This window comes from Elephantulus edwardii, unplaced genomic scaffold (assembly GCF_000299155.1).
Source record: "Elephantulus edwardii isolate Elephantulus edwardi_28Jun2011 unplaced genomic scaffold, EleEdw1.0 scaffold00062, whole genome shotgun sequence".
Lineage (NCBI taxonomy): Eukaryota > Metazoa > Chordata > Mammalia > Macroscelidea > Macroscelididae > Elephantulus > Elephantulus edwardii.
In genome coordinates this window covers 14,779,785-14,804,816 of record NW_006399812.1, presented here as the reverse complement: position 1 = coordinate 14,804,816, position 25,032 = coordinate 14,779,785, and the positions used below count along the sequence as shown (strand labels likewise).

The 25,032-nt window shown below is 44.1% G+C and overlaps 1 protein-coding gene across 1 annotated transcript in view; it reads left to right on the top strand.

Moving 5' to 3' along the window:
- The window catches only part of SLC7A9 (solute carrier family 7 (amino acid transporter light chain, bo,+ system), member 9), a 26,769-nt gene extending 2,254 nt beyond the window's left edge, over window positions 1-24,515 (top strand). The window contains exons 2-12 of the mRNA XM_006887836.1: window positions 2,712-2,859; window positions 3,024-3,266; window positions 3,661-3,786; window positions 3,960-4,059; window positions 7,206-7,250; window positions 8,345-8,468; window positions 9,459-9,562; window positions 16,757-16,853; window positions 17,929-18,078; window positions 21,980-22,154; window positions 24,451-24,515. Coding sequence (XP_006887898.1) covers window positions 2,712-2,859; window positions 3,024-3,266; window positions 3,661-3,786; window positions 3,960-4,059; window positions 7,206-7,250; window positions 8,345-8,468; window positions 9,459-9,562; window positions 16,757-16,853; window positions 17,929-18,078; window positions 21,980-22,154; window positions 24,451-24,515 — 1,377 coding nt within the window. The remainder of the gene's footprint in view (window positions 1-2,711; window positions 2,860-3,023; window positions 3,267-3,660; window positions 3,787-3,959; window positions 4,060-7,205; window positions 7,251-8,344; window positions 8,469-9,458; window positions 9,563-16,756; window positions 16,854-17,928; window positions 18,079-21,979; window positions 22,155-24,450) is intronic.
- Window positions 24,516-25,032: the final 517 nt, after the last annotated feature.

The window sequence follows — 25,032 nt, the reverse complement described above, 5'->3', positions numbered from 1 at the left end:
TATTTTATTATTTTTGTGTGCGTGTACCGTCAAATCAGATCTGACTGGTACAGGAGGAGATTGTCCCTCCTTCCCCGGCAGAGCATCTGGTGGATTTGAACCGTTCGCCTCTGGGATTGTAGTTGCAGCTCCTTGCCACTAGGCCACCAGAGCTCCCCTTGTCCTTTTGTGACTGAGATATTCCACTCAGCATAATGTCCTCTAGGGTCATCCGCTTTGCATAATATTGCATGAGTTCCTTGTTTTTCAGTGCTGCATAGTATTCCATTGTGTGAATATACCACAGCTTCTCTACCCATTCGTTTGTTGATGGGCACTTAGGTTGTTTCCAGCTCTTTGTTATTGTGAACAAAGCCATAATAAACATGGGTGTGCATATATCTGCTTGGGTGGCGGTTATAGTTTCTTTAGGGTAAATTCTCAGAAGTGGAACTGCTGGGTCAAATGGTATTTCTATTTGCAACCTTTTGAGAAAGTGCCATACAACCTTCCAAAGTGGTTGCACCATTTTACACTCTCACTAACAGTGAATAAGGGTTCCCGTTTCTCCACAACCTCGCCAGCAGGTGACTCTAGTGAAGAGAGACTTGGTGATTTCAATAAAGATCACAGTCAAAACCTGGGATGGATCTTTGGATCACATGCGGTTGCCATGAGATGGCAAAGGGTTTAGTTTTTTGTTTCATTTGTTGCTGTGGTTGTGAACCATCAAGTGGCAACTGACTCATAGCTGACACTGCAAGGGGTTTTCAGAGGCAGTAAACCCATGGGCAGAGATTGCTCATCTTTTTCCTGGAGAGCGGTTGGTGGATTCAAACTGCGTGCTTTCGGGTTGGCAGAGAGGCTCCTTTCCAGTAGGCCACCAGCTTATACACAATGAAACACAGATCTTTATATTTTTATATTTTTTGTCATTTGAGTAACAGTTTACAAAGCCGATTTGGGTTGGGGTTTTTTCCCTTTAGTTTCCTTATTGTGTACCATCGAGTCGGATCCTACTGGCACAGGAGATTGCTCCTCCTTCTCCAGTGGAGCATCTGGTGGATTCAAACCACACACCTTCGGGATTGCAGCGCAGCTTCTTGCCACTAGGCCATTTGAGCTCCCTTGCTGATTGGGTTTTGATACACCCATTCATACTTCTTTTGCTTTATAATATTAATTACAACACCCACAATGTAATCACACTTTCCCCACTTCTTTCCTGTGAGTCTCACATCTATTGATCCTCCTGTCCTCCCCCTTCCTGTCTTGCGGGCTTTATTTTTGGGCAAATACTGCTCTTTTTACCTTATGTGGTTAATTATTCGAGGAGTAGGTGCCACCTGGGTGTGACTGTCCCTCTTTAGGCCTGTCTTGTTGCTTGACTGAAAATTGAGCCTCTAGGGTGAGTTTTGCTTGAGGTTTGAAGGACGACTAAGGCGCATCTTCTCGGGAGTTCTGTCTCTAACAGACGAGGAGGCCTGACCTTCTCCATGCTTTTGCTTTTGGTTCCACATTTCCCCTCACTCCATCCAGGATCTCCCACTGCCATCCTTTCAGAGTGGTCAGTGGAGGTAGCCAGGTACCATCTGGTTCTTCTGGTCTCAAGGTGGTGGAAGTTGAGGTTGGAACAGCAGAGCACACAGCTCTTTACTGATACTGAGTTTTGTCACTTGAGGGAGCTCTGGGGGCCAAGCGGCAAGAAGCTGAGCTGCAATTCTGAAGGCACATGGTTCGAGGTCACCAGCTGTACCATGGGAGAAAGATGGGCAATCTCCTCCCGTGGGATTAAGTGCCTCTGAAAACCCACTGGAGGGTCAAAGGTCAGTTTTGATTTTATGGTGAAAAAGAAATTATCATATGCAGGAAATGCCTTCTCAGTCCTGGTTTCTACTATCATAGAGTCCTTTTGCCTGTTCCTGAACTGCATAGAAAGTGCATCAAACAGCACGTGCCGAGCTGCACTTCACTCTTAGGACCCTCAGATCCTGCAAAATGTCACCTAAGAACACCTCCTGCTCCCCAGTGTTCTGTCCTGGAATATCTTTCTCAGCCTCTATGCCCTGCCCCCCCCCCACACCCCTAACCGTCCAAGGACTCCCAGTGCTGGCTTCACACTCCGCTTTGGTGCAGAAGCTCCGTTCTGCTCTGCCCATCCGCGCAGAGGAGTGTCCAGGGGGGTCTTTATCCACGGTGATCTGTTTTCTAAGTCAGCTTTTACCTTCTGCGCCTGTTGATGAGAGCAGCATGGGTAGGAACGTGGGCCCTGAGCCAGGTCAGCCTTTCTGTCCCCCGATGCCCCCTTCTGCAAAATGGAGCTGATAATGGTTTGGTGGAGTTCTGCGTTGTAGAACAGGTTTGGAAGCAGGATCCACTTCCTAAACCACATGCCTATGAAAACTGTGAACTTGGAGAAACTTATAGAAAGGGATTAGGTCTTTTGTTCATGGAGTCGCTGTGAGTTGAGCTCAACTTGACAGCAATCAACAACAACAACAACAGTATGGGGCCTCAGTGTGAAGCCAGTCTGGGGAGGACTGCCTGCTGAAGGCTGAGCTGACGGTGGGCACAGGGTCTAGCTCCACTCCCTGCTGAGGATGCAGAAGAATCACCACTTGTCTGGGATGTAGGTGCTGACTCAGTGGATCGGGAGCAGGTTTTCAGTAGGGGGTTGACGTGGTGGGTGCGGCAGCATTCACCCTGCACCCCATTCCTGCCCCCGACCGCAGGTGGGTCTTCTCAGCGGCATCAGCATAATCGTGGGCACCATCATCGGCTCCGGCATCTTCATTTCCCCCAAGTCTGTGCTCAGCAACACCCAAGCCGTAGGACCCTGCCTCATCATCTGGGCCATCTGCGGGGTCGTGGCGACGCTGGGTAACAGACTGGCTGGGGGCTGAGTGGGGAGCGGGGCCGAGTCGGGGGCACTGGCTGCGCGCTGTCAGTGCGTACGGACCGGACGGGGACACTCAGCCAGGTGGACGCTCGGGAAGGGGGCTCCCCTGTCCCCCTCACGCGGCCTGGCCGGGCCTGTGTTCCAGGCTCTCTGTGCTTCGCCGAACTTGGCACCATGATCACCAAGTCCGGAGGCGAGTATCCTTACCTGATGGAGGCCTTTGGCCCCATTCCTGCCTATCTCTTCTCCTGGACCAGCCTCTTCGTCATCAAGCCCACCTCTTTTGCCATCATCTGCCTCAGTTTCTCTGAGTACGTCTGCGCGCCCTTCTACTCTGGCTGCCAGCCGCCCGTGGCTGTGGTCAAGTGCCTGGCCGCGGCCGCCATTCGTGAGTATCCAAGTCCAGCGCTGGGGGGGGGGGGGGGGGCCAGGACCCTTTTTCCCTTTTCCTTTTTCTTGAAAAGGGACCGGGCCCCGCAAGGCCCGGGCCCCCCCCCCCCCCGCTATGGGCTGCGCAGGAGAGGCTCTGCCGAGCTTGGACCCCTCGTCCTCCGCAGGGCAGCACCCTTGGCTCAAGGCTCAGCAGCTTCTCAACTGCCCTTGATCTCAAAGGTCATTTGAAATCAGGTGCATTTTCAAGGTTTTCAGTACCCTTGTTAGATCCAGATGACCCTGGTGCTGGTGCTGGTGCTGGTGTGGGAGGCTGAGCTGGGCCAAGGGCTGCGAGTCTCCCAGCACGATGGTAAGGCTGCAAAGGGAGCCCACATGTCCACCCCCTGCAGTGTTCATCACCACGGTGAACGCGCTGAGCGTGCGGCTGGGGCGCTACGTGCAGAACTTCTTCACGGGGGCCAAGCTGGTCATCGTGGCCATCATCATCATCAGCGGGATGATCCTCCTGGCCCAAGGTGACCTCCGGTCCGGGGAGGGTGGGCACGACACGGCACAGACCTCCTTTTAACCAGACTCCTGTTCTGTTTCTGAGGGAACCTGGCAGGAAGGCACCCCACCTTTTCACAATCGTAGCCTCGGGCATGAATGCGAAGTGGTCAGCACACACTATTCACTGGCTTAATTACAGGAAACACAAAGAACTTCAAAAATTCCTTTGAGGGTTCACAAGTATCTGTGGGAGCCATCAGTCTGGCATTTTATAACGGACTCTGGGCCTATGATGGATGGTAAGATACTCCTTGGAGTGGCCTCAAATCTGATTGGTGGGGTTCTTAGGAATCATTTCCATTTGGAAAATAATAAGTTCACTTGTCTATCTGGGGTTTGAAGTGGCCTTGAACATCACCCTCCTACCTCCCTTTAACTGAACACTCAGCCCCTCAGATTTCTGCTTGCCTGAGCCCCTTTGTCATTGCTAAGTCTTTGTTGGGTAAATGCTGGCTTGGCAGGACCAGAGGCAGCCAGGGCTAACCACACACCTGTTAAGGCAAAGATGACTCAAGAGCACTTCCTGTCCCACTAAACAGTGGATACAAGTCTGTTTCGTAGATGTGGTTCTGTTTATGCTGTCTCTTACGGAGGAAATATGGTTGGTTACAACACTGGTTTTTTGCTCCTCCAAAGTGCCCACAGATTTCCACACCTTTTCAAAGGATTGTCCTTTTTCCAAAACACCTTGGGCACTACTCACTGTTCCTAATTTTTCTTGGGGATTGTATGATTCCTGTAAAGGTCAACTGTTAGGCATCTAGGTCTGTGTAGGCCCCAGCCTCACCCATCATCTGGCCCTTCCCTGAAAGAAATGACCCTGGTTGTTCAAAGGTCACCAGCAGGATTTTCTCTATGGTGGAAAATTAAGTCTTTTCTTTAAAATATTTTACTGTGTTTTCACTGAGAGTTTAGGCTTTAGACTGCTACTTATTCAACCTTTTTCCACAAATTGTTCTTCACAATGCTGAACACTCATTATTTCTATTCTGGTTGTTTTATTTCCTTTAATCTAGTATCCCTGCCCCAATATTCTCCTCTTGGTTTTAAAGTAATTGTTGCCCATATGCCTTTAAAGAGGAGATTCTTTTTTAACAGGGCGCCATCCTCAAAAGCAATACTCTTTATTTTAGAAGTCAATCTGTTAGTTTCAGTTTAAAATGTAGAGTACCTCAGGGCATTTGTCTAAAGGAATCTTGGAGGCAATGGGTGCCTTTTAAGTCTAGGGGGTTTTGTTTGAAGAATTTGAGGTTGTGCTCCACACTTCTCTCTGATTCTATCAGGGACCATCTTTGTGGGCCTGACCAGAATGGTCAGCAGGGGTCACCAGGTACCACTATCTAGTTCTTCTGCCTCACAGTAGATGAGGCAATTACTCCTACACACTAGTGTCTTCTATTAAAAGACCAGCAATTATCTCTTAGTAAAGCATGTAAAAAATTATGATATTTATGTTACTTAAAAATACATTTTATAGTAGTATCAGTGAAAGTTCACACAGCAATTTACTGCCATTTCCAGCTCTCCGCAGTAGTTCTGCTAGCCATGTCTTCTCATCATTGCCTTAGAGTTTTGCTGACCCTTTGATTGCATATAGTTTTTAAATGGATCATTGTACTAATTGATGTTGTTGTTGTTATGTGCTGTTGTCTGTGGCCCATAGGGACCCTAGGTACAGCAGCTCTGAACCCTGCCCTGTCCTGAGCCAGTCTCCCTGACACATCTACCCTCACTGCCCCAGATACTGTGTCAATCCATGTCATCCGGGGTCTTCCTCTCCAGCACTATCCTTCCCACCCTTCCGAGCATGACGTCCTTCTCCAAGGATCAGTCTCTCTTGGCCATGTTTCCAAAGTATGTGAGGTGAAGTTTCAAAATCCTAGCCTCCAAGGAGAAACTTGGTTTCACCCTCTCCAGATAGACCTATTTGTTTTCTTGGTAGTACACGGTACGTTCAAGACTCTTCTCCAGGACCACAACTTGAAGGCATCAACTCTTTTTCTGTCATCCTTAATCATTGCCCAGCTCTCTGATGCATACATAGCAAGTAATTGAGAAGAACATGGCCTGGATCTTGAGTCTTGAGACAGACTGTTACTTTGCTAAAAGGTGACCTCAGGGCATAGAACAAGTTCAGTGTTTTAACGGGAATCTCTGGGGCATAGTCTCAGGGAGTCCTCTAGTCTCAACTAGTCTGGTAAGTCGAGACTTTTTAGGAATTTGAGTTCTGTGGTATATTTTCTCCCTTTCTATCAGAGTCCATCTTTTGCGGACTTAATCAGAGTGATCAGTGGCGGCAGTAGGGCACCATCTAATTATTCCGTTTTCTGGATTGATGTAAACTGCTAATCCTAAAGACCATTTTTCTGTGTCTTTTATTTCCTTCTCTTTAGTTCCTGTTGAATGAAGACAAATCATTAGCTTAGACGGCTGCTTACAAGAGTTCAGATGCTTGCTACCTTTCTCATTGTTGTGTGTGCTGTTGAGTTTTTGTTTTGGTTTTTTTTTTAACTTATTGTGTGCCTTTGAATCAGATCCGACTGGCAAAGGAGGGAATTGCCCCTCCTTTCTCCAGCTGAACATCTAGTGGAATCGAACACTGTGCATTTGAGATTGCAGAGCAGCTTCTTGCCACTAGGCCACCAGAGCTCCCTTCCATTGGGTTTTCAGAGGCAGTTAATCACACAGGAGGAGATTGCCCGCTCTTTTCCTACAGAGCAGCTGGTGCGCTGGAACTGTGTGCCTTTGGGGTTGCAGTGTAGTTCCTTACCACTAGGATGTAGATGTCGTAAACTACGCCTGTGAGACTAATGTCTTTAAATGCAGAAAACTAATCTTGCAAGGTTTGGTATCATATCAGAAAAGTAACTGTAACTGTCTTCTGTGAATATATGTGACCTCACACACATACCTGTTTGTGTCTGTACATATACTTCTGTGTACACAAATAGACCTTCCCATACACGTATGTACACATATACACATACAGACATGATCCTACACTTGGGTCTTTTTGATTCTTATTGATATTGTTACTAAATGAGATGTCAAATTCTTTAGAATAAATGTCTTTTTCTCTTGGACACTTAGTAATGTTTACTTTGGTTGTGCTTGCTATATCATTTGGTGCTACTTCTGCCATCACTAAAAAGAAAAAGTATCTATGATCTAGAGAGTGATTCCCTACACAACTCCAATTCCTGGTAACCACTTACTAACAAAACAGCAAGAACCAATGAATATTAGCCTCTGTATCTATATTACTATCAGTATATATCTATTCTTGTCCTCTTATAAAAGTAGGATCATATAATATGTCCTGATGTAACTGACTTATTTCTCATATCCTATGTTCTCATACTCACACTGCCTTTATCTCTCCCAGGAATCAGCTCAATTATATCACAGAAGAACTCAGAGATCCTTTCAGGTAACAAAGCTGAGTCAGGGCAGGAGGCAATGAATGGGCAAGAAATTCTGGCCAAAACAAGCAGACATGATTTCTGCAATTATGTGATCCATTCCCAGACAAGTGGCTAATTTCTTGTAAGCTCCTTCGACACTGGAGTTTGGTTTGGGGTAAGCAGTGGAGTAGTTACTGAGGTGTATACTATACCTTTCCATGAAAAACAGTTGCCTGAATTGATTCCTACACCACGGAAGGACAATGCCCTTCTTCTGGGGAGCAGTCAGTGGATTTGAACCTCCTGCCGTTGGGTTGGCAGTGCAGCTCCTTACTACTTGGTCACCTTTTGTTCTGGATTATTTTGTTTGATAAGTAAGTGCATTAGTCTGTTAGAGAGGAAATTCTCTGTTGAAAATATCATATGTCTACAAGCCACCCCCTGTGTGGGTTGAGGAGTCCCAGAAAGGGCACTTGTTGCACACCCATTGTTCACAATAGCAAAGACATGGAAGCAACCTGAGTGTCCATCGACGAATGAATAATGAAGCTGTGATATAGTCACATGATGGAATACTATGCAGCACTGAAAACTAACTCATAAAATACTATACGAAGTGGGTGACCCTGGAGGACATTATGTTGAGTGAAATATCTCAGTCACCAAAGGACAAATACTGCATAATGCCATTGTTACAAAACAAGACTGAAATGGGAGTTTGAAGGAAACTAAGAGAAAGGGGGATAAATAATGAACACTGCATTGAAAAAGATGAGGGAAAGAACTGCCTATAAAAAAAAATATGGTGAGGTTTTATTTGCATGACAACAGTCCAGAATAAGTGGTGCATAACAAAGTGGACTGGGGGGCAGGAGGGAGGGAGGAAAATGTGCAACAATGAATGGAAATCCAAGTTTTCTACAAACTTTTGTTAAAATATCTTTTAAAAAAAAAAAAAAAGAAGAAGAAGAAACCAAAAAAAGGGCACTTGTGACTCCAGATCACTAAGGAAGCTGCCCAGGGCTGGTGGGTAGGAAGGACTGGAGGAAAGCCACAATTTTACGTCTCTTGTGGGATGTTCTGGCCTGAATCCAGGCTTACTTGTCACTGCCCCTCCCAGGAACCTCCCCCTGTCCATTATGATTGGGATCCCGCTGGTGACGGTGTGTTATATTCTCATGAACATTTCCTACTTCACCGTGATGACCACGACGGAACTGCTGCAGTCCCAGGCTGTGGCTGTGGTGAGCCCTGCGTGCATGCTGGGCAGTGGGGCGGCAAGGGGAAGCACTCCCAGGAGAGTCATCCACTGTCCAGTTCTGACTTGTCCACTGCCGCCCTTGGGCTTCTGAGGCCATAAATACTTACCAGAGTAGACTGCCTTGTCTTTATCCTCAGGACCTGGCAGGGGAGTCAAGCTGCCAACTTTTGGGCTAGAAGCTCAACATCTAACTCACTACATTCCAGGGCCCCCTCCCAGGAGAGGAGGAGGTACGGAATTGAAGAGAGGAGAGTTGAGAAAGAAAAATCTGGGAGATCAGGGGAACGGGCTGATTAGAACAGCCTCAGAGTCCTGGTCACGAGTGTGAGACCATCAGCCAGCAGGGGTGGCGAGCAGAGCTGAATTTAATGAGGGTCGGGAATTAGGAATGAGAGAGATAGTACAAGGAGCTCAAAGAGGTGATTGCAATGATGGATTGTGGAATCTCCTCCTAAAGTAGGAGACACAAGGACAAGAAAGTAGTTTAAATGTTCCTTTCAGCAGTTAAAATGGTGGAGAACTAGTGGCTATGGGAGGCCTGGTGGAGTTGGGGTACGGCTGAAAATGAGAATAAGAGTGATCAAGATGGGTGACTGGAGGAGATGTGGGTTCGGTTAACAGTGAGGTCACTGATCATGAGAATGGGGAGTTAAGGTGGGAGGGAGAGTGAGGCTAGTCTAAATGCAAGAGCCCAGAGGTGAGAGGTCAGCATACTGGAAGGATGTGGAAATGACGGCGAATGATGGCAAGCAGTGGGGTAAGAGAGTTCTGTGACCATCAGAATGACCCTCTGACGAGGAGGGGAGAGACCATGTGGCTTCCTTGCCGAGTTCTTCCCTCCACCTCCTCTCCACTCAGTTACAGAGGCTCGGCTCTTCACGGGAGGTGGGATTGCAGGACCCCACCCTTTTGGGGACCAATGTTTCTTGGGGGCTATGACAGACCCTCAGGATGTATCTTGTTTTCTCCCAAGACTTTTGGGGACCGTGTTCTCTACCCTGCCTCTTGGGTGGTTCCACTTTTTGTGGCATTTTCAACCATCGGTGCTGCCAATGGGAGCTGCTTCACAGCCGGCAGGTAGGAGACCATCAGCAAGCCATCCACAGGGGTGGGTGGGGGGGTGTAACCGGGGCCCTGGGGGAGGTGTGTGGGGACAGTGGGACTGGCTCAGGACAGGGCGGGGCTCAGAGCTATTGTATAAGGTCACAGGTGACTTGGTGGTACAGAACATTATCAAATTAATCCTACATAATTCTTAAAAGAGTCCAGTGTATTTTAATATATAAGATTAAGTTTGTTGTTGTTGTTTGTTTTGGGGTTTTTTTTTTTACTAGTTAAGATAAAGTACTGTTGGGTTTTAAGAAAATTCCAGGGGATATTTTTGGCTTAAGGCTTAAAAGATTATCTCAGGCTAATGGTTTTAGGGTTTCATCCAACCTTTATGGTTTCCAGAAGTCTGGAGTCCATGAGCATTTAAAACTCTGGTCAGCATACTTCCTTTTTGGGTCAATATTTTTCTATAGGATTATGGATCAAAATGTTCAAGGACCCTCTATTTTTCCAAGCATCATGTCCCTAAAGATTGGCCCTTCCTGATAACATACCCAAAGTATGTAAGACAGAGTCTTCACCATTCTTGGCTCTAAAAAGCATGCTGGTCATACTTCCTGTAAGACGGATTTGTTTGAAAGTTCATGGTATAATTAATACTCTTTGCCCTCACCAGATCAGAGACATTAAGTCTCACTGTCAAACTTTCACATGCATATCAAGCAGCTGGAAAATACTATGACTTAATTAGGGGCACCTTAGTCTTAAAACTGGCATCCTTGCTCTTTAGCACTTTCAAGAGGTCCTTGACAGGGGATTTACCCAAGGGAAAATTATTGAGTGTTCTAAACATGTCTGCTAGTCTAGGCAATTTATAGGGTCATTTAGGTTTTCTGTTCCTTATCGATTTCCTTTGCAGATGATCTGTCTCATGTCAAAAGTCAAGTTGCCAACTACTATGTAGCGTCATTTCTCCTTTAAATTCTGCTACCAGTATTTGGTTTGTGTACTTAGATGCTCTGATGTTGGGTCCATATATATAAGAATTAAATATTCTTGAATAATTAACCATTTTATCGCTATAAAATGCACAGCATTTAGTCAGGTTATAGTTTTTAAAATCTCTTCTGTTATTCTCTGCCTTTTGATTGAAGCATTTAGTCCATTTCCATTCACAGTACTTAGTGTCTTCTGTGGTTGTATGTGTGACTGACTGTGTGTGTGCGCACAATTTTGTCTCTGTTCTTTCCTATGCTTACTTGTGTTTTGTTGGTTCATTGTAGTGAGTTTGATTTTCAACTCCTTTCCTTTCTTTTTAAAAATGTTTTCTTAGTGGTCACTTTGAATATTAAATTTAACAGTTTTCATTTGTATAATTCAAGGGTAAGTTAATACCAACTTTAATAACACAGCAAGAAATTATTTTGACAGTTGTTGTGTTGAATACGGTGGAGTTGGATCTGATCCATAGCTGCCCCTTTAGTGGGTTTTCAGAGGCTATAATCACTCAGGATATTACCCATCCTTCTGCAGAGCAGCTGGTGGTTTAGAACCTTGTGCCTTTGAGATTGCAGGGCAGTTTCTTACCGCTAGGCCACCAGAGCTCTAATTATGTTTTTGCATTTCATGGGCCCTGGAGTGTAATTTTACCTTTGCCTTTCACGTGTTATTAAAAAACATGAAACATAGACAAAACATTTAGAATTATGTAGCATGAATACCTTTTCATTAGCCTTTATACTTATCCAGACTTTTCACTCTACTAGAGATCATTCTTTTTACATAGAATATTGAATTATTTTCTACTATCTTTTCCCCTTCCTTCTTCAGAACTCTGATTAGCATATATAGGTGTATATTTAGATATATGTGACAAAACCATACTTGCTGAAAATGAGGACCTGAAGCACTTGTTGCAGAAGATCAAGGAATGCAGCCTTCAGTATGGATTACATCTCAGTATCAAGAAAACAAAGATTCTTACCACTTGACTGATAGGTGACATCATCGTGGATGGAGAGGAGATCGAAGCTGTCAACAGCTTCATCTTGCTTGGATCCACAATTAACACCCTTAGTACCAGCAGGATATAATAAGGAAACATATTGCATTGGGGAAATCTGCAATTACAAACCTCTCCAAATTATTGAGTAATGATATTTAAGGACTAAAGTATGCCTGATTCAGGCTTTCTGATCATTTACTATGCATCTAAGAGCTAGACAATGAATAAGGACAACAGAAGAATCGACAGCTGTGAGCTATCTGGTGTTGGAGAAGTGCACTGAACATCCCATGGACAGCCGACAACAAACAGATGTGTCTTGGAGAGGGTGCAGCTGGAGAGCTCTCTGGAGGCAAGACTAATGAGGCTTTATCTCACATACTTGGGCATGTTGCTAGGAGAGGCTATTCCTTGGAGAACAACATGATGCTAGGAAGGGTGGAGGGTCAGTGAAAGAGAGGAAGAGCCTCAACCAGGTGGATTGACATGGTAGCTGCTGTAATGGGCTCTGTGCATCAGGAAGTGTGAGGATGGCTCGGGACAGAACAGGGATCAGATCTTTTTTTCACAGGTTCACTATGAGTCATACTTGATTCGACGGCTCCTACCACCACCACCGCTACATATATATATATATACACACACACACACACACACACACCCTATGTATTCAGATATACAGAGTGAGGCATGGATCTTTTCTCACACACGTATATATTTTTCCCTAAGTATGATGATCGAGTTTATTAGGGAAATAAAAAGTTTATAATTAAGGTTGAAGCAGTCACAACATGATGCTTGACAGTTTCAGGCATAGTCATAGCCCCTCTGATCTCCAACCTCACTGGACCTGGTCTCTTGGCTGAGTCAGTGTTGCAAAGAGCTCTTTTAGTTCTGACAATTATGGTACCTTCTCCAACTCCACCCATAAACCTACGCAATGGCTCCCAGCTCTGGTTCTGTGGAACAAGAGTCCTAGGCTGTTTCATGCAGGAATTGCTGGCTCTAAATGACGCACTGCACTTCTGCTTCTTCTTTCTTGACCATAATGAGATTCCCTTGCACCATTAATGTGTTTCTGTAAGGTCATATGGTGTCTTTGAACTCTCTAAGCTGCTATTTATCACGTAAATGTTAACTTCACCCTTATTCTTGAAGGACAGTTTTGCTGGATATTCTTGTTTAACTCCCTATGTGCCCACCTCTTTTCCTTTCAGCATTTAAAATCCATCATTCCATTGTCTGTTTGCTTCCTTTTTTCTAAGGGAGGAAAGTTGTATTTAATCTTGCTGGGAATGTTTAGTAAATGACTCTTTGCTTCTGTCACTGCTTTCAGGAGCCTTTTTCATTTCTACACTTCTAATTGTGACGTATCTTGGTCTCTCTGGGTTCTTCAAGCTTCTTGGGTTTAGATTCATGCTCTTTCTTAAATTGTGGAACGTTTCTGCCACTCTATCTTCTATGTAAGTGATCTCCTGTGTTCCGCACAATGTATTAGATGTCTTGCCATTGTCCTAGAATGTCATTAATCTGTGTTGAACCTTCTTGCTATTCTTCAGAGTCTAAAATTTGAACAATTTGAATTCACTGATTCTCTCTTCTGCCTGATTACATCCATTAGTATGTCCTTGTGTCACTTCAGTCATTGTACCTATCAGGTACATTTTTAACTTTGTCATTGATTAATGTAATTAAATAATTACAATGTCTAACCATCTCATTATTGTGTATTGCCTTTACCTTCATACAACTTAACTTTTTTTACTGCCCCTACCTCTCTTCTGAAGACATCCTTTCCCGGAAGATGAGATTAAGTTTAGAGAGAGTGTTCAGGTCTTGTCTTGTGTGACTCTGTCTCAGAAAAGACTTGAACAGTATATCAACAGAGAACTACCAGAAATACAGGCTGGATTTAGAAGAGGTTGTGGCACTAAGGACATTATTACTAATGTCAACAGATGGCTCTTGGCAGAAAGCAGAGTGTACCAGAAGAATGTCTATCTGTGTTTCATTGACTATGCAAAGGCATTTGACTGTGTGGATCACAATACATTGTGGCTAACCTTGAGGAAAACAGGAATCTCAGAACACTTGATAGTGCTTTTATGAAACCTATTCTTGGACCAAGCAGCAGTCCACAGAACAGAGCAAGGAAACACTGTATGGTTCAAAATCAGGAAAGGATTGTGTCAGGGATGCATCCTGTCCCCATACATTTTCAGTCTGTATGCAGATCATTCGGGAGGCAGGGCTTTATGAGGAGGAGTGTAGCATCAAGATTGGAGGGAGACTCATTAACAACCTACGATATTCAGATGACACAACCTTGCTTGCTGAAACTGAAGATCTGAAATACTTACTGCAAAAGAAAACAAGTTAAGTCTGTCTTGGAGAGGGTGAAAACAAGTCTCTCCTTGGAGGCTAGGATTTTGAAGCTCTGTCTCACTACTTAGGCCATGTGGCCAGGAGATATCTGTCCTTGGAGAAGCACATCATGCTCAGAAGGGTGGACGAACAGCACAGGAGAGGACGACCTTGGATGAGATGGATACAGTGACTGGGGCAGTGGGGTTTGGTGTGTTGGAATTAGTGAGACTGGCTCAGGGCAAGGAAGGGTTCAGAGCTGCTATATGTAGGGTCGCTATGCATCATAGATGACTCAATGGCACATAACAACAATAACATAGTGACAGGTTTGGAAGCAGGAGTGGCATCCACTTCATAAATAACATGCCTCCAGAAACTATGAACTTTGATAAATGTTGGTAGTTGTAGAGGGGCTTTTTGTTCATAAGGTCACTATGAGTCGTGCTCAACTTGAAGGCAATCAACACTTTATATTGATTTACAATATATTACTTTGTGATATCTTGGCTTTTTAAAAAAAATGCCTTATCTAGGTTTAAATAAACCCACTAGGTTTTCTTTATTCCTTTTTTAATTCTATTGTTGTTGTGCACTGTTGAGTTGGAACCAACCCATAGCTGACATTCCAGTGGGTTTTCAGAGACAATAAATTGCATGGGAGGAGACTTCCTATTCTCTCACCAAGCAGCTGGTGGATTTGAACCAACTGCCTTGGGTATGCTGTGCAGCTTCTTACCAGTAAGTAGGCCACCAGAGTGCCCTACTGTTGTGGAAATGTTGTTGTTGTTATGTGCCATCGAGTCGTTTCTGACTCATAGCGACCCTATGCAAAACAGCTCTAAACCCTGCTCTATCCTGCGCCAACCGCACCGCCTCTGACACACCCATCCCGATTACCCCAGTCACCGAATCAATCCATCTCATAGAGGGTCTTCCCCTCCTGCGCTGTCCCTCCACCCTCCCAAGCATGATGTCCCTCTCCAAGGACCCGTCCCTCCTGGCAACATGTCCAAAGTATGTCAGACGAAGCCCCAGAATCTTTGCCTCCAAGGAGTAGCTTGGTTTAATCCTCTCCAAGATGAATCTGTTTGTTTTCCTGGCAGTCCATGGTACATTCAGTACCCTTCTCCAGCACCACAGCTCAAAAGCATCCACTCTCCTTCTGTCCTCCCTAGTCATTGTCCAACTCTCTGATGCATAACAAGCGATTGCAAATACCATGGCCTGTATCAGGTGCACCTTAGTCTCCAGAGAGACACTGTTGCTCCTGAGTACTTTTGAGAGGTCCCTAACAGCAGACTTTCCCATCGCGATACGCTTTTTGATTTCCTGACTGCTGGTACCAAGAGTGTTGACTGTGGAGCCAAGTGGAAATAGATTTCTATTTTTTTAGTGAAACTCTTGAAATGTCACAAATAGATTCAATAAACTCACTTTTGTTTCCCAGAATTGTTTTCATAGTGTTACACCTTCTTTATAAACCTATCCCTCCATAAAAAGTTTGTTGTTGTTGTTATTGATTGCCTTTGAGTCAAGCATGACCCATAGGGACCCTGTGAACAAAAGGTCCCTCTACAACCATAGTTTCTGGAGGCGTGTTATTTAGGAAGTGGATGCCACTCCTGCTTCCAAACCTATCAGAGTATGTTATTGTCATTACACAATTTGTAATCATTCAGTTCTCGTACACACCAACAAGTCTTAGTGCTTTTCCCTTGTTACTTGTCTTTCGCTCCTTCTGAGTTCTCTTTTCATTGTCTGCTAGAGCAATCTTTCAGTAGTTTTCATTGTGGATTGAATAGTAAATGTTGCACAGTCTGAAAATTTTGATTGTAATAATGAATAATTTAGCCATTTAGAATTTTAATTTCAAAATTTGGAAGTGATTTCTCAAGAGGTAGCTGCAATTGTTGTGTCTCAATCCTGGAGCTAATTTTTGAAATTCAGTAGTCTTTTAAGATCTTCTTTTTCTTTCACTATAATGTTTATATCTGGGTATGTTTCCATTGATCTTATACAGAACAGGGTTCAGCGTGAAGGCTTACCGTGTGCTGTATCTTGTAAAGCTCTCGGCTCTTTTAAAACTCACTTGATTCCCAATTTACCATGTCTTCATTTTCACCCATCTGCTGCTACCCAGCGTGCGGGTGATGCTGTGAGTTACCCAGCGCACTGTTAAGGGAAAGAAAGCTCCACAGCGCTCACCGCCTGCTGCTGCACGAGGATGAGTGGTCGCCTCTGGTGAGAACAGGCGGCTGACAGGGCATCACCTGGAGCCAAAACGGTTGCTCTGACAAGAGGTTTGGGTTTTGCTTAGGGTTCCCCCTTACATGAAATTATTAAAATTGTAATTACTTAGTAACTTTTTAAAAGACTATTTTGCCTCTAAAATTTTAAATGTAGTCTTTGAGGTTGCTGAATTATCGTAAGTTCTCGTGGGGGGTTGCCACTTGCCGGGCTGCCAAACTGCGCATCATTTGCTTGTTTTGAAATACAGAAATTCTGGGGAATCTTGGATTTTGGAAGAGCAAAGGAAACTTTGCTGTCACCATTTGTTCCATGAATAGCAATGGCCTTGACGAATTTTCACGTGGTTCCCCCCCCCCCCCCCACCTCTTGGGATTCAGACTGGAAACTCCTTTGAGAAGCCTGTTGCTAACCTTCGCACTCACCTCTGGCTTTGGTGACCTCACTGCCTCAGGATACAGCCCTCTGAGACACATGTAACCCCTCCAGTCATTTTCCAGAACACCCTTTTCTTCAGGGAAGACACTCATCCGCAGACAGCCATTCACTCCATCCCTTCCTCGGGAGCCTCTTCGGGCTGATGTTTGCATCCTTTTTTCCAGACTCGTGTACGTTGCAGGCCGGGAAGGTCATATGCTGAAAGCACTCTCTTATGTCAGTGTTAAGCGCCTAACTCCAGCTCCCGCCATCATCTTTTATGTACGTATGAATCCCACCAGGAAACAGTCCCCTAAATGCAGGGGTCCTTTAGGTGAAGTATTGCCAAGTAATTTTTTTCACCTGCGCATCCAACACAAACGCCTGTCCTTCAAAGTGGACGAAACCATGTTCCTCCAGGACAGAAGAGGACTGACCTACGGCTTTCAAGGCTGTAATTCTTTACAGATGCAGTGAGTGGGCACTTCTTTCTTCTGTGGAGTGACGGTGGCTTTGAACTGTCAACTGTTTCGTTAGCAGCAGGATACTTTAAGCACTGTGCCAAGTAGGGTTCCTTTTCAAGGTGAAACAAGCCCTTGAAAGAAATTTTTTTAAATCCAAGACAATCCACCCTTTCACCTGAATGTATTTATGAAAGGCACCATTTGACATCCCAACTTGTACCCTTTGTACTTTTTAGATGTATATCTGTATCTGGTAATAAATGATACAGGCATTTTATAAGGCAGGCACCCACAGCAGCTTCCTGAGATGGGCAAACGATTTCCAAGTGTCAGGCCCTTTCTGCAGGGAGAGCCCGCTGGTGTCTTCAGACAAGTCTCCCGGTGCAGGAGCCGTGGCTGTGTGCAGCCGTCCTGGGCACGGAGGGACCAGCCACATCAGCCTCAGGGGGCCAAGTGCTAGTACCCACCTCGAGGATGAGGAAGCACATGGTCACTGAACTAGTACAGGTCTGACCGGACAGCCTTTGCCCAGGTTCCACAGACCTGGGTCCTTCCCTGCGACGGAACTTCTGGAAGAAAATGTCATAATTAGGAAGTCGATGACGTCTCTACACATTAACGTGTAGAGAGATACAGATACACACATAAACCTGTGTGTGTGTTTTGCAGGCTTTAACTCGTAGTATCTGATTCATCAAACTGCCAAGTCCTTTCTGCCAGCCATCAAATATCATAGATTTGAATCTAGTTTACCCCAAATTTGGTCATTGACGTTTCTACCTCTGTGATAGTTTATCCACAATAAAAAAAAGTGCTTCTTTAGTCTTATGTGAGGCTAGAATGATGATGGTGTATGTACTAGTGACCAAAGCATTTTTCTGTCTTTCTCTCAGGGCATCATAGCCACTATTTATATCATCCCTGGGGACATCAACTCATTAGTCAATTACTTCAGTTTTGCTGCATGGCTGTTTTATGGCATGACGATTCTAGGACTCATTGTGATGAGATTTACAAGGAAAGACCTGGAAAGACCTATCAAGGTATGTGGAGTACCCCAAATGAGTTCTGGTTTATTTTTAGAATCTTATTTTTCTTTTATTTTTAAAACAGATTTTACTATTTAGAGAAGTGTTAGGTTTAAAAATTGCACAAAGGTCTTCTATTAACATCTTTCATTCCGTCAGACATGTTGCAGATGATACACAATGTGCATTTGTTATACATGATAAATCAGTACTAATGTATTTTAAGTGTTCAGTACTGTTCTCCAACACCACAGCCCAAAGGCATTAATTCTACTTCTGTCATCCGTATTCACTATCCGGCTCTCAGGTGCACAGCAAGTGATTAAAAAGACCATGGCCTGAATCAGACAAACCATAGTCTTCAAACTAACATCACTTCCCCTCAGGACTGTAGAGAAGTCCTTGGCAGCAGACACACCCAATATAGACTGTCTCCTGAGTCCTGACTGCTGGTACCAAAGTTACTGATTGTGGATCCAAATACAGTAATATCAACAACTTCAGTCTTTTCTTCATCTATTTTGATGTTGCTTATCGGTCCAGTGATGAGGATTTTTGCCTTCCTGACGTTGAGATGCAACCCATGTTGAAGGCTGTCTTCTTTTATCTTCTGCAGCAAATGTTTCTCAAGTCCTCTTCACTTTCTGTGAGGAGGGCTGTGTCACATGCATATTGTAGGTTGTTGTTAAGTCTTCCTCCTGTCCTGATACCACATTCTTCTTCAAAATCCAGCTGCTTTAATTATCTGCTCAGCATACAGATTGAATGGGCATGGAGAATATAACCTTGATTAACACCATTTCTGGTTTTGAACCATGCAGTATTCTCTTGCTCTGTTACAAACAGCAGCTTTTTGGTCTAGGTATAGGTTTGTGTGAGCATAATTAACTGTTCTAGAACTCCCATTATTTTCAATGTTAGCCATAATTTGTTATGATTCAGTCAAATGCTTTTGCATAGTTAATAAAACACAAATAGACATTCAAAAGAACAGGTATGTCTTGGAAAAAGTTTAGCCAGAGTGCTCCTTGGAGGCAAGAATGGCAAATCTTTCTCTTACATGTTGCTGTTATATGCCATCAAGTTGCCTGTGACCCGCAGTGACTCTCTGTACAGCGTCTCTGAATCCTTCCTTGTTCTGAGCCAGTCTCACTGATTCTGATACACTAACCCCCATTGCCCCAGTTACTGTATCAATCCGTCTCATCAGGGATCTTCCTCTCCTGTGCTGTCCCTCCACCTGAGTATGATGTCCTCTTGGCCACATGCCCAAAGTATATGAGGCAGAGCTTCATTTTAGCCTCCAAGGAGAAACTTGGTTTCACCCTCTCCAAGACAGACCTATTTGTTTTCTTAGTGGCCCATGGCATGTTCAAGACTCTTCTCCAGCACCACAACTCAAAAGTCATCAATTCTTCTATTATCTATAATCATTGTCAAGTTCTCTGATGCTTTGCAAAGCAATTGCAGAGATCATGACCTGAATCAGGCATACCTTAGTCTCCAGACTGACATTGTTGCTCTTCAGCACTTTGGAGAAGTCCCTGACAGTGGATTTACCCAATGCAATTTGTCTTTTGATTTCCTGACTGCTGGTGCCAATAGTGTTGATTGTGGAAGCAAGCAAGCTGAAATTGTTAACAACCTCAATTTCTTCTCCATTTATCATGATGCTGCCAATTGGCCCAGTGGTGAGAAACATTTGCTTTCTTTGTTGAGCTCCACTCCATATTGGAGACTACAGTCCTTGACCTTCTGTAGCAAACATTTCAGGTTGAGCAATCAAGGTTGTGACATTTGCATAGCACAGATTGTTGATGAGTCTTCTTCCAATCCTGATGCCACATTCCTCCTCATAAAGCCCAGCCTCCCTGATGATCTTTTCCACATAAAAAAATAAAGTACGGAGCCAGGATACATCTCTGGTGCCCTCCCTTCCCGATTCTGAACCATGCAATGTTTCCTTGTTCTGTTCTGATGACTGCTTCCTGATCCAAGTACAGGCTTTGCATGAGCACAATTAAACATTCTGGAATTTTCCTTCTTCTTAAAGTTAGCCATACTTTGTTGTGGTCCACAAAGTCAAATATATAGTTAATGAAATACATTCTTCTGGTACTCTTTGCTTTCAGCCAAGTTCCATCTGACATTGAAGATAATGTCTCTAGTGCCATGACCTCTTTTAAACCCAGCTTGCACTTAGGGAAGTTTTTTGTCAATGTACCGTTTCAGTTGTTTTTGGATAATCTTCAATAGGATTTTGCTTGTATGTGATATCAGTGATACTGTTCAACAATTTCACATTCAGCTGGATCGCCTTTTTTTGGAATGGGAATATGGGCCGCCTTCAGCCAGCTGGCCAGGTCAGTTGCCCCCCAGATTTCTTGGCATAGCCTGGTTAGCACATCCAGGACTGCATCTGCAACTGTTTGCTCAAATATGTGGCACAATTCAATTGCTGATGTCAGAGAATAAAAACATTTAGAGCCATGCAGAGGCATTCAACTATGTAAAGCATAACAACTCATGGATAACACTGTAAACAGGGATTCCAGCTCTTATGTAGGCTCATGTGGCACAAAGGGATACTGCAGCTTATAAAAGCACATGTTCTGGTTGTATTCTTTTACTGTAACTAATCTGTATATTAAGGAAATAATCTGAAAACCTTGACTATATGAAGAAAAATGTGGTATCTGAATGACTCATCAACTACCTGCATTGCGCAGATGACGCAACACTGCTTGCTGAAAAGTGGACTTGAGGCACTTCCTGAAGATCAGTGACTACAGTGGTCAGTATGGATCGTATCTCACTGCAAAGAGAATGGAAACCTTTACAACTGGGTCAATAAATAACATTATGATAAGCAGGGAAAAGACTGAAGGTGTCAAAGATTTCATTTCACTTGGAATTACAATCAACACTTACAGAAGCAACAGTCAAATCAAAAGGCAAATCTGTGGCCAAAGGCCTCTCTCAAGTGCTAAAGAGCAAAGACGTCAGTTTAAAGTATAATTGACCAAAGCCATAGTGTCTCCATGCATGTGAAAATCAGACAGTGAATAAAAAAAGATTGAAAAAAGATGCCTTTAAATTGTGGTATTGACAGAGATTATTGTCTGAAGAAGAAACAAATGTCTTGGAAAAGCCAGATCACTCCTTGGAAGCAAAGACTCTGAAATTTTTCTCGTGTGCACTCAGGCCTGTTGTCAGGAGGGGTTGGTCTTTGGAAAAGGGCATCATGCTTGGAAAGGTGGAGGGTCAGGAGGAGAGAGGAAGCCCTTCAAGAGCGGGATAGGCACGGTGACTGCGGTAACTGGCCGGGCATAGCTGAAGACGTGAGGCTGACGCCAGAGCAGGTGAGGTGCTGAAACGTTTATACAGGGGCTCCTGTGACTCAGTACAAACTGATGACCCCTAAGAACAAAACGGACAGTCTCCTCCCACGCGATGCACAGCTGCTGAAAACCTGCCGGAAGGTCAGCTATGAGTTGGTTCTGATGCGACAGCAATGAGATGCTGAGATGACAGTAACACTCCAGAGAGGATCTGACACAACTGTAAAATACACTTAGGTTTATTACAACCCACATGACACCTAAGAGCAAACTGGTGGAATAAACTAGACGCGCTCAGAGAAAGATACCACTTAACACCCCGTGGTATGACTACGGTCAGGAAAAAGGAAAACAAGTGTTGGTGAGGAGGGAAGAGTCACGTTGGGACGCTCAATAAAGGTTTTCTTGAAAATATGACATTGAACCTTTTCATTGTGGGGAAAAAAGTATTTTACTGAGATTAGACGTGTTCCTGGAATTCCTTATACTCTATTGCTGTATTTTACCGCTACCATTAATTATGGGAATTTTTTAAATGAATGCACTCAAAACCATGACCCTCCTTTTCCTTACAGGTGCCCATTTTCATTCCCATCGTGATGACTTTACTCTCAGTGTTTTTAGTATTGGCCCCAATCATCAGCGAGCCTGCACTGGAGTACCTCTACTGTGTATTATTTATACTAAGCGGCATTATTTTTTACTTCCTTTTTGTCTATTACAAGTTCGGATGGGCTCAGAGAATCTCAAGTGAGTATTAACTTCTTCCTTTTTTTGATGAAGCGGCTTCACACAGCATCTTGCTGCAATTATCAGTCCTGGTTCCATCTAGACTCTGTTATCCCAGAATTTCTTGCACGTGGCAAGCCCACTTCAGCTCTTGTTTAGGGGAGTATGTGACCCACAAATCACAGCGTGACATCTCTAGGGCTCACTTGTAGTTTCCTTTGCTCCCATCAACTGCTCTAAGGCAATGATGTTCAGAGCACCGTATTTATTTGCCAGGCTCACGTAAGAGGCTCAGCAGAAGAGCTAGGACAAGGGCCTGAGCTTTCCAGTTCTAAGGTTGCACTTTCAAGGTTACTCTGCAATCTTGGCTCAATTACTTTAGAATAATTATTGTTTGTAAGTTTAACTACATTAGACACTTAAGTGTCTAAAAAGATTTGGCTAGGCCGCTCCCCACGGTCACCTGCCATTAAGTCTACAGGCCTTGGAGACAACATGTGTCACAATGGACCTGTGCTCCGTGGGGTTTCCAATGATTGGCCTTTCTCCCAAGGCCAACACACATCAAAAGAAGTCCTGAAGCACAACTGTTGTGTTTACAATGCTTTAACCCAATTCAGCACATTCTACTTCAGGGAACTCCATTTGTAAAAGTCCCTGTGACACCCTCCTGTGTCCCCCAGCAAGCTGCAGTCATCACTGAATCTCCCAGCCTCTCTTGCCCTCCTTTAAGGCAAGAACTTGGGTGGTGGGTGACTTAATCTTTGATAAATATATTATCCAGCATGTGTTGTTGTTGTTATGTGCCGTCGAGTCGTTTGCGACTCATAGTGACCCTATGTACAAGAGCCCTAAACCCTGCTCTATCCTGTGCCAATCACACTGCCTCTGACACACCCATCCCGATTACCCCAGTCACTGAATCAATCCACCTCATAGAGGGTCTTCCCCTCCTGCGCTGTCCCTCCACCCTACCAAGCATGATGTCTCTCTCCAAGGACCTGTCTCTCCTTGCAACATGTCCAAAGTATGTCAGACGAACCCCCAGAATCCTTGACTCCAAGGAGTAGTCTGGGTTAACCCTCTCCAGGAGGAATCTGTTTGTTTTCTTGGCAGTCCAGGGTACATTCAATACTCTTCTCCAGTACCACAGCTCAAAGGCATCAATTCTCCTTCTATCCTCCCTAGTCATTGTCCAACTCTCTGATGCGTAACAAGTGACTGCAAAGACCATGGCCTTTATCAGGCAGACCTTAGTCTCCAGAGAGACACCGTTGCTCCTGAGTACTTTAGAGAGACTTTCCCATCGCAATATGTTTTTTAATAGCATAAAAAAATTTCTAGAACACAATTATTTATTCCCCAAATGAGATTAAAAATCTTTCTCTTCTTCCTCCTCCAGCTTGCCTGAACAGGGCAGCATACAAGCATGCCGTTATACACTACTGAGTGGTTTTCATTTACTCATGAACAAATCAGGGAGGATATACAAAGTATCAATGAATTGGAAGTCCAAGAATTTGATCGGGGACTTTAGTTTCCCATTTTCTTGCCGGGGAATTTGGCTATCCACACTTACTTGACAGTAGTGTTATCTCTGAGGAAGATGTTTCATTTTGGTTAACAAACTGAAAGAAAAATCAAATTATGCCTGCATTGCACCCACCAATAATTTTTCCCCTCTTCCTGAAAGACCTCCCCACTCTCGCTCTGCTCTTTACTCTGATGTCACAACTGAGAAAGAAGGTGCAGGCACAACACTACAGAAAGGAAAAATATTTTATTACGAGAAAAACACTTATCTTCCTGTTTCTCTGAGATGAGCCTGAATTTGAATATGCTGACAGAGAATCTGGCCAGAAACCTAATGGTACAAAATGGGTTTTGTTTCTTAGTAGCGGAAAATTTACCCACACCCTTAAGAAAAATAGTAAATAGTTGGATTAAGGAGGTACAAAGCCCCAGTAACCTGCACCTTGACTCTCCAGAACTTTCTGAGCCTGCATCCATGAGGGTGACTTCAGGAGAAAATCTGAGCTAACTGCACTCTCAGCATGCCTGTTTTCCTAAAGAGGAGATCGTTTGGTGGCAGTAACACACTCAGCAGATTCCCAAGAACCCGTGAGCTTCCGGGATGCCCTCCCTCTAATTCCGAGCACCACCAGGCCCAGAGCAAGTCTAAGAGAGCGGACACGTTACCTGCTCGGCGTGTACAAAGGAGTCACCAAACACTACTATTCATGAGTCCCAGTAACTGAGGTGGAAACCTTCAAACGGCAGTGCTTTAACCATATTTGTGCATGTATTTTTATTTCAGAACCTGTTACCATGTACCTTCAGATGCTAATGGAAGTTGTCCCTCCAGAAAAGGAACCTGAGTAACAAGTTCAGTCTCTTGTAACAAAGACAAAACTATGATGAATTTCTTTTTATAAGTACTATCTGTGGTAATTTCAGCCTGTTGTTTTTCTTAAGGGAAACAGTATTTGGATGTTATATTGTCTTTATTTTTGGATGTCCTTAATTCTCTGAGAGGAGCTTCTACAAGAGAAATGACAGGAGTTTGCTAGGTCAGCAGTAGAAGATCCAATGTAAGAGAACGCCAATGCCTGGGGAGGGGCTGGCAAACACCCGCTCCCAGCATGGAGGCAACTATTTAACAGAAATAAAGTGTCTTTCTTAAATCAATGGTAAATAAGTTATATTTTTGTATTTAAAATTTTCAGTATCTTTGACAGTAATACATTAATGGAGTATATTTTACTATCTGCCTGTCCACCCACTCCACAAAAAAGGTCTCCAACCCCTGTACTTAATCTCATGACACGTGGCAGGTTGAATGAAGGATCCCACTGTAGAGCTGACGTCCAGAAGCACATGTTGTGATCTGTGGTCAGGA